This window comes from Protobothrops mucrosquamatus, unplaced genomic scaffold (genome assembly GCF_001527695.2).
Source record: "Protobothrops mucrosquamatus isolate PMUCROS unplaced genomic scaffold, P.Mucros_1.0 scaffold760, whole genome shotgun sequence".
Lineage (NCBI taxonomy): Eukaryota > Metazoa > Chordata > Lepidosauria > Squamata > Viperidae > Protobothrops > Protobothrops mucrosquamatus.
The window spans coordinates 258629-271397 of NW_015387029.1; the positions used below are offsets into that span (position 1 = coordinate 258629).

The window sequence follows — 12769 nt, forward strand, 5'->3', positions numbered from 1 at the left end:
ACCACCTTTAAAGCGCTTCATGGCATAGGACCCGGTTATCTCCGAGACCGCCTTCTGCCGCAGATTCCCTCCCATAGACCGGTACGCTCCCACAGAGTGGGTCTCCTCAGGGTGCCGTCGGCCAAGCAATGTCGGCTGGCGACCCCCAGGGGGAGGGCCTTCTCTGTGGGTGCCCCTGCCCTCTGGAATGAACTACCCCCCAAGATTCGGACGATTCTGGATCTCCTTACCTTCCGTCGCGCCCTCAAGACATGGCTTTTTCAGCAAGCGGACCTGGCCTAGGGAGGATTTTATACTGGGTTCATTTTAAGGAATTCGAAATAACACAACTTTAAAATTTGGTTTAATTCGGTTTTACAGGGGGGGATTGTATATATACCTTTGTTTTAAATATGTTGTGAGCCGCCCTGAGTCTCGTCGGGAGAAGGGCGGGATACAAATTAAATTAAATAAATAAATAAATAAATAAATGCTCAGTTTCACATAACTCTAATACCCAACTTCACCTTGACTCTCAACTGAATCTGCTCTGTGGATTAGCAACAGGAGACCCAAACTTGTTTTTCTCGATCTGGAGTATGAAGCGTAGCTATTGCTCAGTAAATAGGATAATTGCTTTTCCATGAAATTATCAGAAAAACAATAATTTCTAATGTATCCCCTATAGATTTCTATCTACAAAAATCTTCTGAGATAAAACCTGCTTTAAATTATATACTCGGAGTTCTCCTGGTGGGGGCAGACATATTACTTCATCTTGTCTTCCAAAGAGCTGACTCTGAGGTTTGGTGAGATTCAACTGGGTGAGACTCAGCTAGGCTTAGTTTCCTCTTTGGTCACAGTCCAAGGTAAGAGGAAGCATGGTTGATATAAATTTGCATTGGGGGCATCAAGGTGACAAGTTCTACCTGCAATTCACCTTCTGCCCAAACCTGGATTTCTGATCTAGGAAGGGAAGGTGAGAAGAATGGTTGGGCTGCGTCTCCTACTGCTGCTGCTCTTCTGGTTCCTGCCTCCACCGGCTGCTAAGAGGATGCAAACTGGGTGTGTGTTGAAAAACACTTTACAGATTACAAGAGACTTTTACAGAACTGGTGATTTCATTATTGGTGGGAATTTTCCTCTGGGAACCATACATGCATCCAGTATCCACAACTTTCAGAAAGACCCATCTCTGCTTAAAGAAAGTATTTTGTAAGTTTCACCCAGAGGGGAAAAATGTAAATAATTATTTGATTGCTTTGTATTCAGGGACTCTTTTCAGAAAGACTTGTTTTAGTGATGTTTGCAATGTCGTATCATAGTTCAAATCTTTGTGCTTTTCTCAATAAAGAGCCAAACTCATAAAATAGGTAAGAATTCTCTATCTTTTCAGAACTCTTGATCAGCAATAGCAATAGCACTTAGACTTATATATCACTTCACAGTGCTTTACAGCCCCGTCTAAGCAGTTTACACAGTCAACGTATTGCCCCCAACAATCCGCATCCTCATTTTACCGACCTCGGAAGGACGGAAGGCTGAGTCAACCTTAAGCTGGTGAGGATCGAACTGCTAAACTGCAGACAGACAGCAGCTAGTAGAGGTAGCCTGCAGTACTGCATTTTAACCACTGTGCCTCCACAGATCATCAGGAAGCTAATAAACCACCCAAAATGTGAGGCGAAGAAGTTGACTTACAATATTAGTTTGGCCAGAAAGTCATGGTGCAAAACTGAAAGAAGAGGTCAACCCCTTGACACTCTGGAAGAGTTTTAAGAAATGCCTCAGTTTTGGAATCAGGATTGCTCTGACCCCACTGGAGGCTTGTACTCAGCAATGATTACCAGACCAGAAGAAGCTGTTCCAAGAGAGGACCAAATTGATTGGGGTGGAAGAAGAGCAATTGGGAAGGACCATACCCCCTGGAGCAAAAGTGAAGAAGGGAGGGACAATAGAGAGGTATAAAATGATCTGGGATATGGACAGATAGGATTTTCTCCTTTCTCTCAGAACCATCAAATATTAATCAAGGAATATCCTTAAGAAAATTAGAATGGAATGGAACGGAACGGAACGGAACGGAACAGAACAGAACAGAACAGAACAGAACAGAACAGAACAGAATAGAATAGAATAGAATAGAATAGAATAGAATAGAATAGAATAGAATAGAATAGAATAGAATAGGAAGGGACCTTGGAGGTCTTCTAATCCAGACCCCCTCTCAAGCAGGAGAACCTATACCATCTCAGACAAGTGACTGTCCAGTTTCTTCTTAAAAACTTCCAATGAAATTTGGGACTTCCTACTGCAAAGAACATTTTTTAAAAAACACGATAAATTCCACCAGCAAACACAAGCTTTCCTTACAATTTCCCCAATGATTTTCTCACTGTAGAGTCATAGCCAAGAATTACCAGCAGTTCACAGCCTTGGTGTTTGCAGTCACAGAACTCAACAAGGATCTAGTTCTCCTCTCCAACATCACACTTGGCTTCCACATTTATAGCAATTTTCAGACTGAGGTGGCAATTTGCTCAAACAGTCTCTCCCTGCTCTCCACACGGGGCCGAATGGTTCCGGGTTATAAATGTGACAGGCAGGACCCTCTGCTCTCTGTCATTGGAGATCTCAATCCCAAATCCTCCAGGCTGATGGCCTCCATCTTCAGCATCTTCAAGGTCCCGCAGGTAAGGGGAGCTGCACTGGATACAGTATCAGGTAGACAAACAACAAAGTGAAGACACAGAGACACAGAAAAGGTGGTTTGGGGGACATATATTTATATTTTTGTGTCAAGATATGTTTTTATAGAACCCAAAAATGATAGCTAATGAGATAATTTTGAAATGTGGTATTTGCCAAGAGGAATTCCTTCCTAATCTATTCTTCATCAAAATGTAGTGTAGTATATTCTCTGTATTAAGTTGACGGATTGTTCCCTTGGCTTCTGACATGTCATCACCAGGCATCACTTCTTCCTAATATGTAATCCTTCTTCCTAAGAAGGCCAGAAAATTAAGCTTGCCATTCAAAGTGAGCCAGCCTAATAGGTGAGGCAATAATCCACATAATGGTGATCCCTAAAATTTACTCTCTCAAGAATCTCACTTTCTCCAGCTCGGTGTTGGCTTTGAGTCCACTCAAGGAAGCAGAATAGTTTACCCTTCCTTCTTCTGGATCAATCCCAAGGAATTTCCTCAATATGAGGGTTTAGCCCAGCTGCTCCTGTATTTCCAGTGGAACTGGGTTGGATTTATTGCCTCTGAAAGTGAGAGTGGAGAACGTTTCGTCTCATCTCTGATGCCAATGCTTAAGAAGAAGGAGATCTGCCTGGCCTTCAGTGAAATGTTGAAATTGGATTTTCTTACTACTACAGTGTTGAACTTTCTTCCTATTCTGGAGACATGGTCTAAAGCTGAAGTGATTATTCTGTTTGGAGACTCCAATAGTATTACAAATGTACAGGTAGCAATGAGTGTCAATGAATATTTGACAAAGACGTCATTTTGGAAAGTTTGGATCTTAACTTCCCATTGGAAACTTAGCGTGGTGAGGAATCGAAACATATTGAAAGCAGTCAAGCCCTTCCATGGGGCCTTGCATTTTAGGCACCACACCGGGGATGTCTCAGAATTCAGCCATTTCCTCCTGTCTTTAGACCCCTTGAAGTCACAAGGGGACATCTTTCTCCCACTCTGCTGGGAAATGTTGTTTGACTGCAGGTTCCACAAGCCAGGCAGGATCCTTCCAAAAGGGAAAAAACAATGTACAGGAAAAGAGAATTTACAGAGTCTACCTTCTTACATTTTTGAAACTAGCATGGAAGGTGAAAGTTACAATATCTACAATGCCGTTTATGCTGTGGCACATGCATTGCATGCCATATATGGATCTGGAGGACGACCAACCATGATGAGGCTTGGAAGGAGGATCTCAAATATTCAACCATGGCAGGTAATCTCAGTGACTTTTTCTCTAGTCCACAGATTCCTAGTTACCTATATGCATTTCTTGAATCACTGATTAAATATCTGTATGCTATCGATGTATCTAAGAAGAGATTAAGATAGCAATTATTTTAAAACAGAGGGATAGAATCAAGATCAGGTGAAGTGTTAATACCACTTTACAAGGCCTTGGTAAGGCCACACTTGGAATACTGCATCCAGTTTTGGTCACCAGGATGTAAAAAAGAGGTTGAGACTCTAGAAAGAGTGCAGAGAAGAGCAACAAAGAGGATCAGGGGACTGGAGGCTAAAACATATAAGGGACAGTTGCTGGAATTAGATATGTCCAGTTTAACAAAGAGAAGGACGAAGGGGGACATGATAGCAGTGTTCCAGTATCTCAGGGGCTGCCACAAAGAAGAGGGAGTCAAGCTATTCTCCAAGGTGCCGGAAGGCAGGACAAGAAGCAACGGATGGAAACTAACCAAGGAGAGAAGCAACTTAGAACTAAGGAGAAACTTCCTGACAGTTAGAACAATTAACCAGTGGAACAACCTGCCTCCAGAAGCGGTGAATGCTCCAACACTGGAAGTTTTTAAGAAGAGACTGGACAGCCATTTGTCCGAATTGGTATAGGGTTTTCTGCCTGAGCAGGGGGTGACCTCCAATCCCTTCCAACTTTACTATTATTATTATTATTATTATTATTATTATTATTATTATTATTATTATTATTATTATTATTATTATTATTATTATTATTATTATTACAACTTTAATTTGCATTGTGAGAGTTTTTTTGTTGAAAAGGAATAGATGGAGGAAAAAGAGAATTAAACCAAACCAAGAGCAAAGAGCTTCCTAAAAGCTTCTGGAAGGATATCAATGGTTGCCTAAAAGTTAGCTGTGACCACTCCAGGGAGGAGTGGTCAGCCCGGAGCATGATGACAATCTGGGTGCTTTTGTGCAAAATGCTTTAACAGGTCATTTCTAGTCTTAGTGAGTACATTTGCAGAAGCATCCCAGTTTCTCTCAGTAGGTAGCCCGAATCCAATCTGTAAAAATACACTCAATTCATTTTAATGTTGGTTTAGGTTACTGTGGCTTAGAATTCTTGGGTGACTCCACCCCATTTTTTTAGTATGACATTTCTTGTACTGCTTTATTTGTTGTGTTAAGCCTCTGTCCACCTCAGCATATGCAGCAGAACCCAACATGGTCCTAAAGGGCTCCTGATCTGAAATTCATCAGACTTTTCAACATCAAAGGCTAAATTATTCCTCTCTCGACCCGTGAAATAACAAACCCTATATTATTTCAGACAAATGGCTGTCCAGTCTCTTCTTAAAGACCTCCAATGTTGGAGCATTCACCGCTTCTGGAGGCAGGTTTTTCCACTGGTTAATTGTTCTAACTGTCAGGAAGTTTCTCCTTAGTTCTAGGTTGCTTCTCTCTTTGGTCAATTTCCACACGTTGCTTCTTGTCCTGCCTTCAGGCGCTTTGGAGAATAGCTTGACTCCCTCTTCTTTGTGTCAACCCCTCAGATATTGGAACACTGCTATCATGTCATCCCTTGTCTATCTCTTCATTAAACTAGACATATCCATATTCATTTCTGTTAGTAAGGATTAGATCCAATATGATTAATCCCCTAGTTCCCTTCTCTACTTTTCGGGAGACAAAGTTGTCTGCTAGATTTGTCAGGAATCTGTTTGATCTTCCACTTGGTGCAGAGTTTGTCTCCCAGTTGATGGCAGGGTAATTAAAGTCCCCCATTACTATTGTGATGTGCTTCTTACCTACCTTAGTTAGTTGACTAGCAAAAAGTTCATCTATTACCTCTGTTTGGTTGGGTGGCCTATAGTATACAGCTATGGCAATGTCCTTTTCCCCCCTTTTATATTGACCAAAATGCATCCAAGACAGTTTTCATCATTGTTGTGCTCTATTTCTGTAGAGATGTAATTATTTCTTATATAGAGAGCAACTCCGCCTCCTCTTTTATTTGGTCTATTTTTTAAAAAAAATTTAAATTCCTCTAGCTGTGTGTTCCATTTGTTGGTTTTACCCCACCATGTTTCCGTAATGGAAACAATATCATATCTGCACTCATTTACGTGAATTTCTAATTCACCCTGTTTACTGTTCATACTCTGTGCATTGGTGTATAGACATTTGAGTCCTTTATGACTGACCCTGTGTTTACTTTCTACATAACCTGTGTGGTGCCTGGGTTCCCCTATTTTCTTACCACCTGTTTGGTTACTGCACTTTGTGTGGCACTCCCTATTAAAAGCTTGATTTTGCTTGATAGCAAGATTGATATTCTTTTCCACACACACATCTATGTTACATGCACTGCTAACCATGTAATTTTTTGATTGCCAAGGACAGGGATGTATCAATTAACTCATTGTACCTGTTGTTTAGTTTAAATATTCCTCCAGGAAATCTGTGAGTTTATTGCCAAGTAACTCAATCCCTTTCTTTGATGCATGCAAACCATCTCTTTTGTACATTATTTCATTGGACCAGCTACAGACATTGTGATTAATATAACCAAAGCCTTCCCCTTTACACCACTCCTTTAGCCACATATTGAATTCTGCTATACGCTGGCCTTTTCCATTTTGCTCCTTATACACTGGTAAAACACTGGAATTGAAGAAGCCATGATATAAACATCCAATAATAAAGAGAATATGTTGTCATTTTGGGGATGGAGTTGAATATTTGATATTAGTTCTGATTGCTTAGATTTCCACCAAGGGAACTCATTTAGCTTTTTAAATATAGACACATCTCCTAAGATGATGACCATTACATTATGATAGAAACCAGGATGTATTATGTGTAGCATTCAGCCAATTAATCCAGGTGCCTTTTCGTTCAGATTCTTCCCTATCTGAAGAACGTCAAGTTCAACAACAGTGCTGAAGAAGTCTCCTTCTCAGAAAATGAATTGGTATCTGCTGGTTATGATCTTCTTAACTGGCTTTTCCTCCCCAATCAATCTTTTGTCCCCATGAAAGTTGGACAAATAGATCCAAGGGCTCCCCCAGGTCAGAATTTCACCATTAACTCTGATGGAATCATCTGGGCCACAAAAGTGAGTTGAAAGTAAATCTTATAAATTCAGGAAAGGCTTCATTCTCTCCTGGGGCGGCAGAACATCCTTCTAATTGGAAAACAGCTCTATTGAATCAGAAAATATTTCAGGAATTTGTTGAAAAAACCTGCTTATGAATTTAACACATTTGAGATTTGATTTTGAAAAGTCCAAGATGGGGTAGGATTGGAAAGAAACCCAGGATACCATTAGAGCAGGCAACAGTGATTTCTATGGACAGTTCCCATTCAGCTGGATCCTCACGATTCTTTGTTTTAGAAAAGCTGTAACTCAATGTCACAAACCTTTCTTTGCATTTTGAGATCCCATTTCTGATCTCCAGCATCCATTGGGTCAGGATTACCACTGGCCTGAATCCCCCTGGAGCTTATTCTTGTTTCTGATAGGCCATTTCTTTTGGAAGACATTCTAAAGATGGAAACAGAAATATAGAAAGAGACAAATGAAGCATACTTATTACTTAGGCCATCTCAAACATTTTTTTTGTCTTTTAGAAGGTGCCCTTTGCCAGGTGTGGCATGAAGAGATGCCATGCAGGAGAGAGAAGACATGCTCCAGAGGGCAAGCAGGTTTGCTGCTACCAATGTGACCCTTGTCCAGAAGGGACCATTTCAGATCACACAGGTAGGGCAGAGCTCAAATGTTGATTTTGCGGGAAGTCATTCAGTGAGGAAAAAAAATTAGCATCAATTTTGGTAGCATTCTTTATCTGCTTCAATATATTCATACTTTTCTTGCTCGTCAGCAATTTAATACAGATTAGTTTCATGGCAGAATTTATAGGTTCCCTGCTAGACTTTCCACTCCTACTTTTACATCCCATCAGCAAAACCAGCTGCAAATTTTTCTGTGAAAGAATGGGATGTGAGATTCAAGCTTTAATTTTTAATAAGAATAAAGGAGAGTTCTTGTCTCAGAACTTATCAATCTCCCAGGAAATTCATAGACCTGTTGGAACAAGAGGAGATCCATTTACCTATGTCTGCTAACCCTTCCCTGCAAAAAAGATCGAATGAGTGGATTTGAAGTATAAAGCAGAGAGGTTGATCCTTTTTCCTGGCTAACCTATTCCCAAGGTCATCAATATGGATGGATGATTTGCCCCTGTTGATTCACCATGAAATGCACACTGACTCTTGATTTCAGATGCAGCTTGCTGTGACCCCTGCCCAGAAGACCGATATCCCAACAAGGACAAGGACCACTGCATTGCCAAGAAGATCCACTTCCTTTCCTATCAAGACACCCTGGGATATGCTTTAGCTTCTCTAGCTCTTTCTCTCTCTGTGATCACATCTGCAGTCCTGGTGATTTTCTTTAAGCATCGCGACACACCAATTGTCAAAGCCAACAACCGAGATCTCACCTACATCCTCCTGGTCTCCCTCCTGCTCTGCTTCCTCTGCTCTTTCCTCTTTATTGGTCGACCAGGAAAACTCACCTGTCTCTTCCGACAAACTACCTTTACGATTCTCTTTTCCCTTGCAGTTTCCTCTGTCTTGGCAAAAACTGTCATGGTGGTTCTGGCCTTCATGGCTACCAAGCCAGGGAATAGGACAAGGAAACTCTTAGGAAAACCACTGACCAACTCCATTGTCATAGCTTGTCCCATGGTTCAAGCAGTTCTTTGTGCCGTCTGGCTGGTAATCTCTCCCCCATTTCCCAACTTGGACTTCCATTCTCTGGTAGGAGAGGCCATCTTGGAATGTAATGAAGGCTCAGCTTTAATGTTTTATGCTGTCCTCGCCTACCTGGGTTTTTTGGCCTTTATCAGTTTCACTGTGGCTTTTCTCGCTAGGAAATTGCCTGACAGCTTTAATGAAGCCAAGTTCATTACTTTCAGCATGCTGATCTTTTGCAGTGTTTGGCTCACCTTCCTCCCCACCTACCTGAGTACCAAAGGGAAGTCCATGGTGGCCGTGGAGATCTTCTCCATCTTAGCCTCTGGGGCTGGTCTCTTGGCTTGCATCTTTTCCCCCAAATGTTGCATTATCCTATTGAGGCCCCATCTGAACTGTAGAGAAAACATAATGAGGCACAAGAATCTTTGACTTATGTAGGGATTGGGAAATTTTCTTTTGACTTTAGGGCTTTTTGCCAGTTGTGCCAAAGAAGCCTTGGAGGTCAACATAATAAACTTTGAGATTAAAAATGTGAATATCATTTTTAGCCAGACAGTTTCTTACCTTATTTATTTGAATCAAAAGCATTGCTATCTGTTTTTTAAGCAAGTTTCTTTCCCTAGACCTCTGAGGTTTTGCTGAGTAAAAACCTTTTCATTCAACTATTAAAGTTTCTTTAATTCTAGAGTTTAAATGAGTTCCATTTTTCTTTTCTATTAACTTAATAGAGAAACATTTTATTCATAAATAACATAGTGCGAAATAGACATTAATGGATATTTTCCTGCCCTTGCAATTTTTTTTCTCTTTCCAACCATTATGAAGGAAGGAAGGATTGGCAGATGGATGGAAGTAAGGAAGAAAAGATGGGTGTGAATAAAGGAAATATATTGTGACCTGTTTATTATTGAGCAGGAAAAAAGACAAAATTGTTGTCTTGCTTGTTCAATAAATGTATAGACAATTGTTCAGGAAATGCTTAGAAACTGATTATTTGGGAAGTCTCATATCTGTGTACTTGTATGTACAGATTTTGTTTATTTATTTTTATCCTGCCTTTATTATTTTTACAAACCATCCAAAGTGGCAAACATATCCAACATGTCTTCCTCCTCCATTTTCTCCATACACACACACACATAAACAAAGCCCCGTGAGGGGTGTTGGGCTGAGATAGACTGATGGGCCCAGTCACCTATATGGCTTTCACAGTTAAGGCAAGATTTGGACTCATTGCCTCCCTCTTTCTAACCTGGTGCCTTAACCCCTAGACCAAACTGGCTCTCTAGAATATTCTCTAGTATACCATACTGAGATGGTATGTTGTCTCTGGAATCAAATTATTTGCAGGAAATGTTCCACAGATTTTATATACATACTCACTGAGACTATTGTCATGGGTTCTTTTAAGTAGACTCAAGTCAGTGAGTTCCAAAACACTAGAGAGCCAACACATCAATGCAGGCCCATAGACAACACACAAACACAAACACAAGCATTCACAAGGCTGCTATATTTCCATCCACAAACTGCCTGAATGCCTGCTGGACAGCAGCCAAGGGTGGGACCTCTCTCCTCCAGTCAACACTGATTGTTATCTGTCCCATAGAAATGAAAAGAAACAGCAGAATGCAGTCCCATTCACTCCCATTCCATGGACCCGTTAGAGAAGGATACTATGGTCAGTGATATTGAAGACCACTCAAAGGTCACATTGAGCCAAGATGGATGCACCTCTCTCATCCCACTCTTACCAAACCTCATCTAAAATTGCAACCAATGCCTTTTCCATCCCATCTCCAGGTCTGAATCCTGACCAAATGTGCCTAGACAGATTGCTCCATGCAGGGCCCTTTTTGTAAGTTCCATGTGACCACCTTCTCCACAACCTTCTTTTAAAAAGTGAGATTGGAGATTCATTATCACCACTATGTTTGTCATTGCACTGATTCAGACTATGGCTATCAAACATCAAAAATATCTGCCAGGCTACCTCACCTCCTTTACATGGACAATCTGTGCTGTATGGAAAAATATAATCTCAAATAGAATCACTGCTCAGCACTGCCCGTTTATATAGTCAATATATTGCAGTGGAGATTGGATTTTACAAATGTGTCATAGACACCATTAAACAGGGAAAAATTATGAAAACAGAAGGAATCATGATATCAAAAATCAAGATAAAGATGATCACTACAAATACCTAGGCATCCTTCAAGCTGGCCACATCAAGCAAGTAAGACAAGAGTAAAGTCAGAAATGAATACATCAAGAGAATAAACAAGATCTTAAAATCCAAATTCAGTGGAGAAACAACATCAAGCAAATTAACACCTAGTAATTCCAGTCATTAGATACACAGCTGGACTGGATTCAAGCAGAATTAAATGTTCCAAATAAGAAGACCAGAAAAATAATGGCAATGAATGATGCTCTTTATTCCCACAGTGATGCTGACAGACTCTATGTTATGGTTCCGGCTAATGAAACGCTTCAAAGAACTTCCAGGCATTGATTTTCCTAAAAGTAATTTATTGTTACAAAATATCAGCACAGGCATAACGAAGGTATGCTAAGATCTAAATTCTCTTCCTCTGAGCAGTTAAATTATCAGCATGTTCCCTCCCTAAATTAGCTGTCATATATCACGTTATCCAATTAGTGTGAAGGTCAAAGTTTTACTTCCTCGCTCTTTCCCAGCTTTTCCCTCCACCCTCTTCTGCTCTGCATTAACTCTAAAAATACCAGACAGTTCTGCATATTGTCAAAGCAAGAATATACAGTATTTGCAGCGTTGACACTCTACTTACCAAGGAAAATATTTCTGTGTGATGTTGCAAGTACATCACACAGTTGAAGAAAAAACGGTCATTGGAAAAATATAAAGAATAGTGAAGCTAGTATATCAGGAAAGCTTACAGAGACCAAACGGGCGTACAAGAAAGACCAAATGAAGAACAGAAAAGAGACATGGGAAGACAAAACATTGCATGGCCAGTACATAGAAATAACAGCAGTCAAAGCAGATGATAACAAGACTTGGCAATGGCTAAGAGTAGGAAAGCTGAAGAAAGGGATCAATGGGCTAATTCTGGGTGCACAAGATCAAGCTTTAAGAACAAAATCATATAAAGCCATAATTGGGAAGATAGCAATAGGAAGCAAGTGCTACCTCTGTCAAGAGGCTGAAGAAACAGTGGGCCACCTGATTAGCTGCTGCAAGAAGATCATGTAGACTGACTACAAGCAACGTCATGACAAAGTGGCAACAATGGTGCATTGGAAGATCTGCAAGAAATATCGTTTGCCTGCAAGCAAGAACTGGTGGTACCATAAAATAGAGGAAATCATAGAAAATGAAGAACCTGAAGTGTTTTGGGACTTTGGAATTCAAACCGAACAGGCACCTGACACATAACACCCCAGACTTATCAACTGTCAATAAGAAAGCAAAAAAGTCTGGATAGTGGATATGGCAGTACAGCACTTGGAGACAGCAGAAGAGAAGAGAAAGAATCGGAGAAGATACCAAAATACAAAAAGCTGCAAATAGAAATAGAATGACTGTGGCAAAAGCAAGCAAAAGTAGTACCCATAGTAATAGGGACCTTGGGTGCACTCCCAAGACAATTGGAGTACCACTTAAACACCATTGGCACTGATAAATCAGCATCAGTCAATTTCAAAATTCAGCTTTACTCAGAAGAACTTATATCCTGCAATGAGACCTCTCTAACACCATCAAACAACCATATCTGCCTATCCCAGGTCCTTTGAAGAATTTGATAGGTGGATAAAAGTCAGAACACTTGGCTGATTGTGTGATGAACCATAATAATAATAAATAGAAATAAATAAATAAATGGAGAGAGCCAGCTTGGTCTAGTGATTAAGGCACCAGGCTAGATGGTGGGAGACCCTGAGTTCATCCCACCTTAGCCGTGACCTCTGGCCAGTCACTCTCTCTCAACCCAAATCCCAACCCCAACACTGACCCACCTTATTCTTAACCCTATAAAAACTAATAAAATCTATACAAAAAAGAAGCAATGGATGGAAACTAATAAAGAAGAGAGGCAACA

At 40.5% G+C, this 12769-nt stretch overlaps 1 protein-coding gene across 1 annotated transcript; it reads left to right on the forward strand.

Moving 5' to 3' along the window:
- The first annotated feature begins 2555 nt into the window (after window positions 1-2555).
- LOC114922748 (vomeronasal type-2 receptor 26-like) lies at window positions 2556-9113 on the forward strand. The gene is made up of 4 exons (XM_029284610.1): window positions 2556-2672; window positions 6826-6897; window positions 7560-7686; window positions 8209-9113. Exons 1-4 carry the CDS (start codon window positions 2556-2558, stop codon window positions 9111-9113), a joined length of 1221 nt encoding a protein of 406 aa, XP_029140443.1.
- Window positions 9114-12769: the final 3656 nt, after the last annotated feature.

Bases quoted from the DNA above. Each gene is read 5' to 3' on its own strand.
- LOC114922748 (XM_029284610.1), top strand. From the start codon at position 2,556: ATGGTTCCGGGTTATAAATGTGACAGGCAGGACCCTCTGCTCTCTGTC. The intron at 6,898-7,559 runs GTATCTGCTGGT...GTCTTTTAGAAG, and splicing joins CCTTCTCAGAAAATGAATTG to GTGCCCTTTGCCAGGTGTGG. The intron at 7,687-8,208 runs GTAGGGCAGAGC...TCTTGATTTCAG, and splicing joins GACCATTTCAGATCACACAG to ATGCAGCTTGCTGTGACCCC.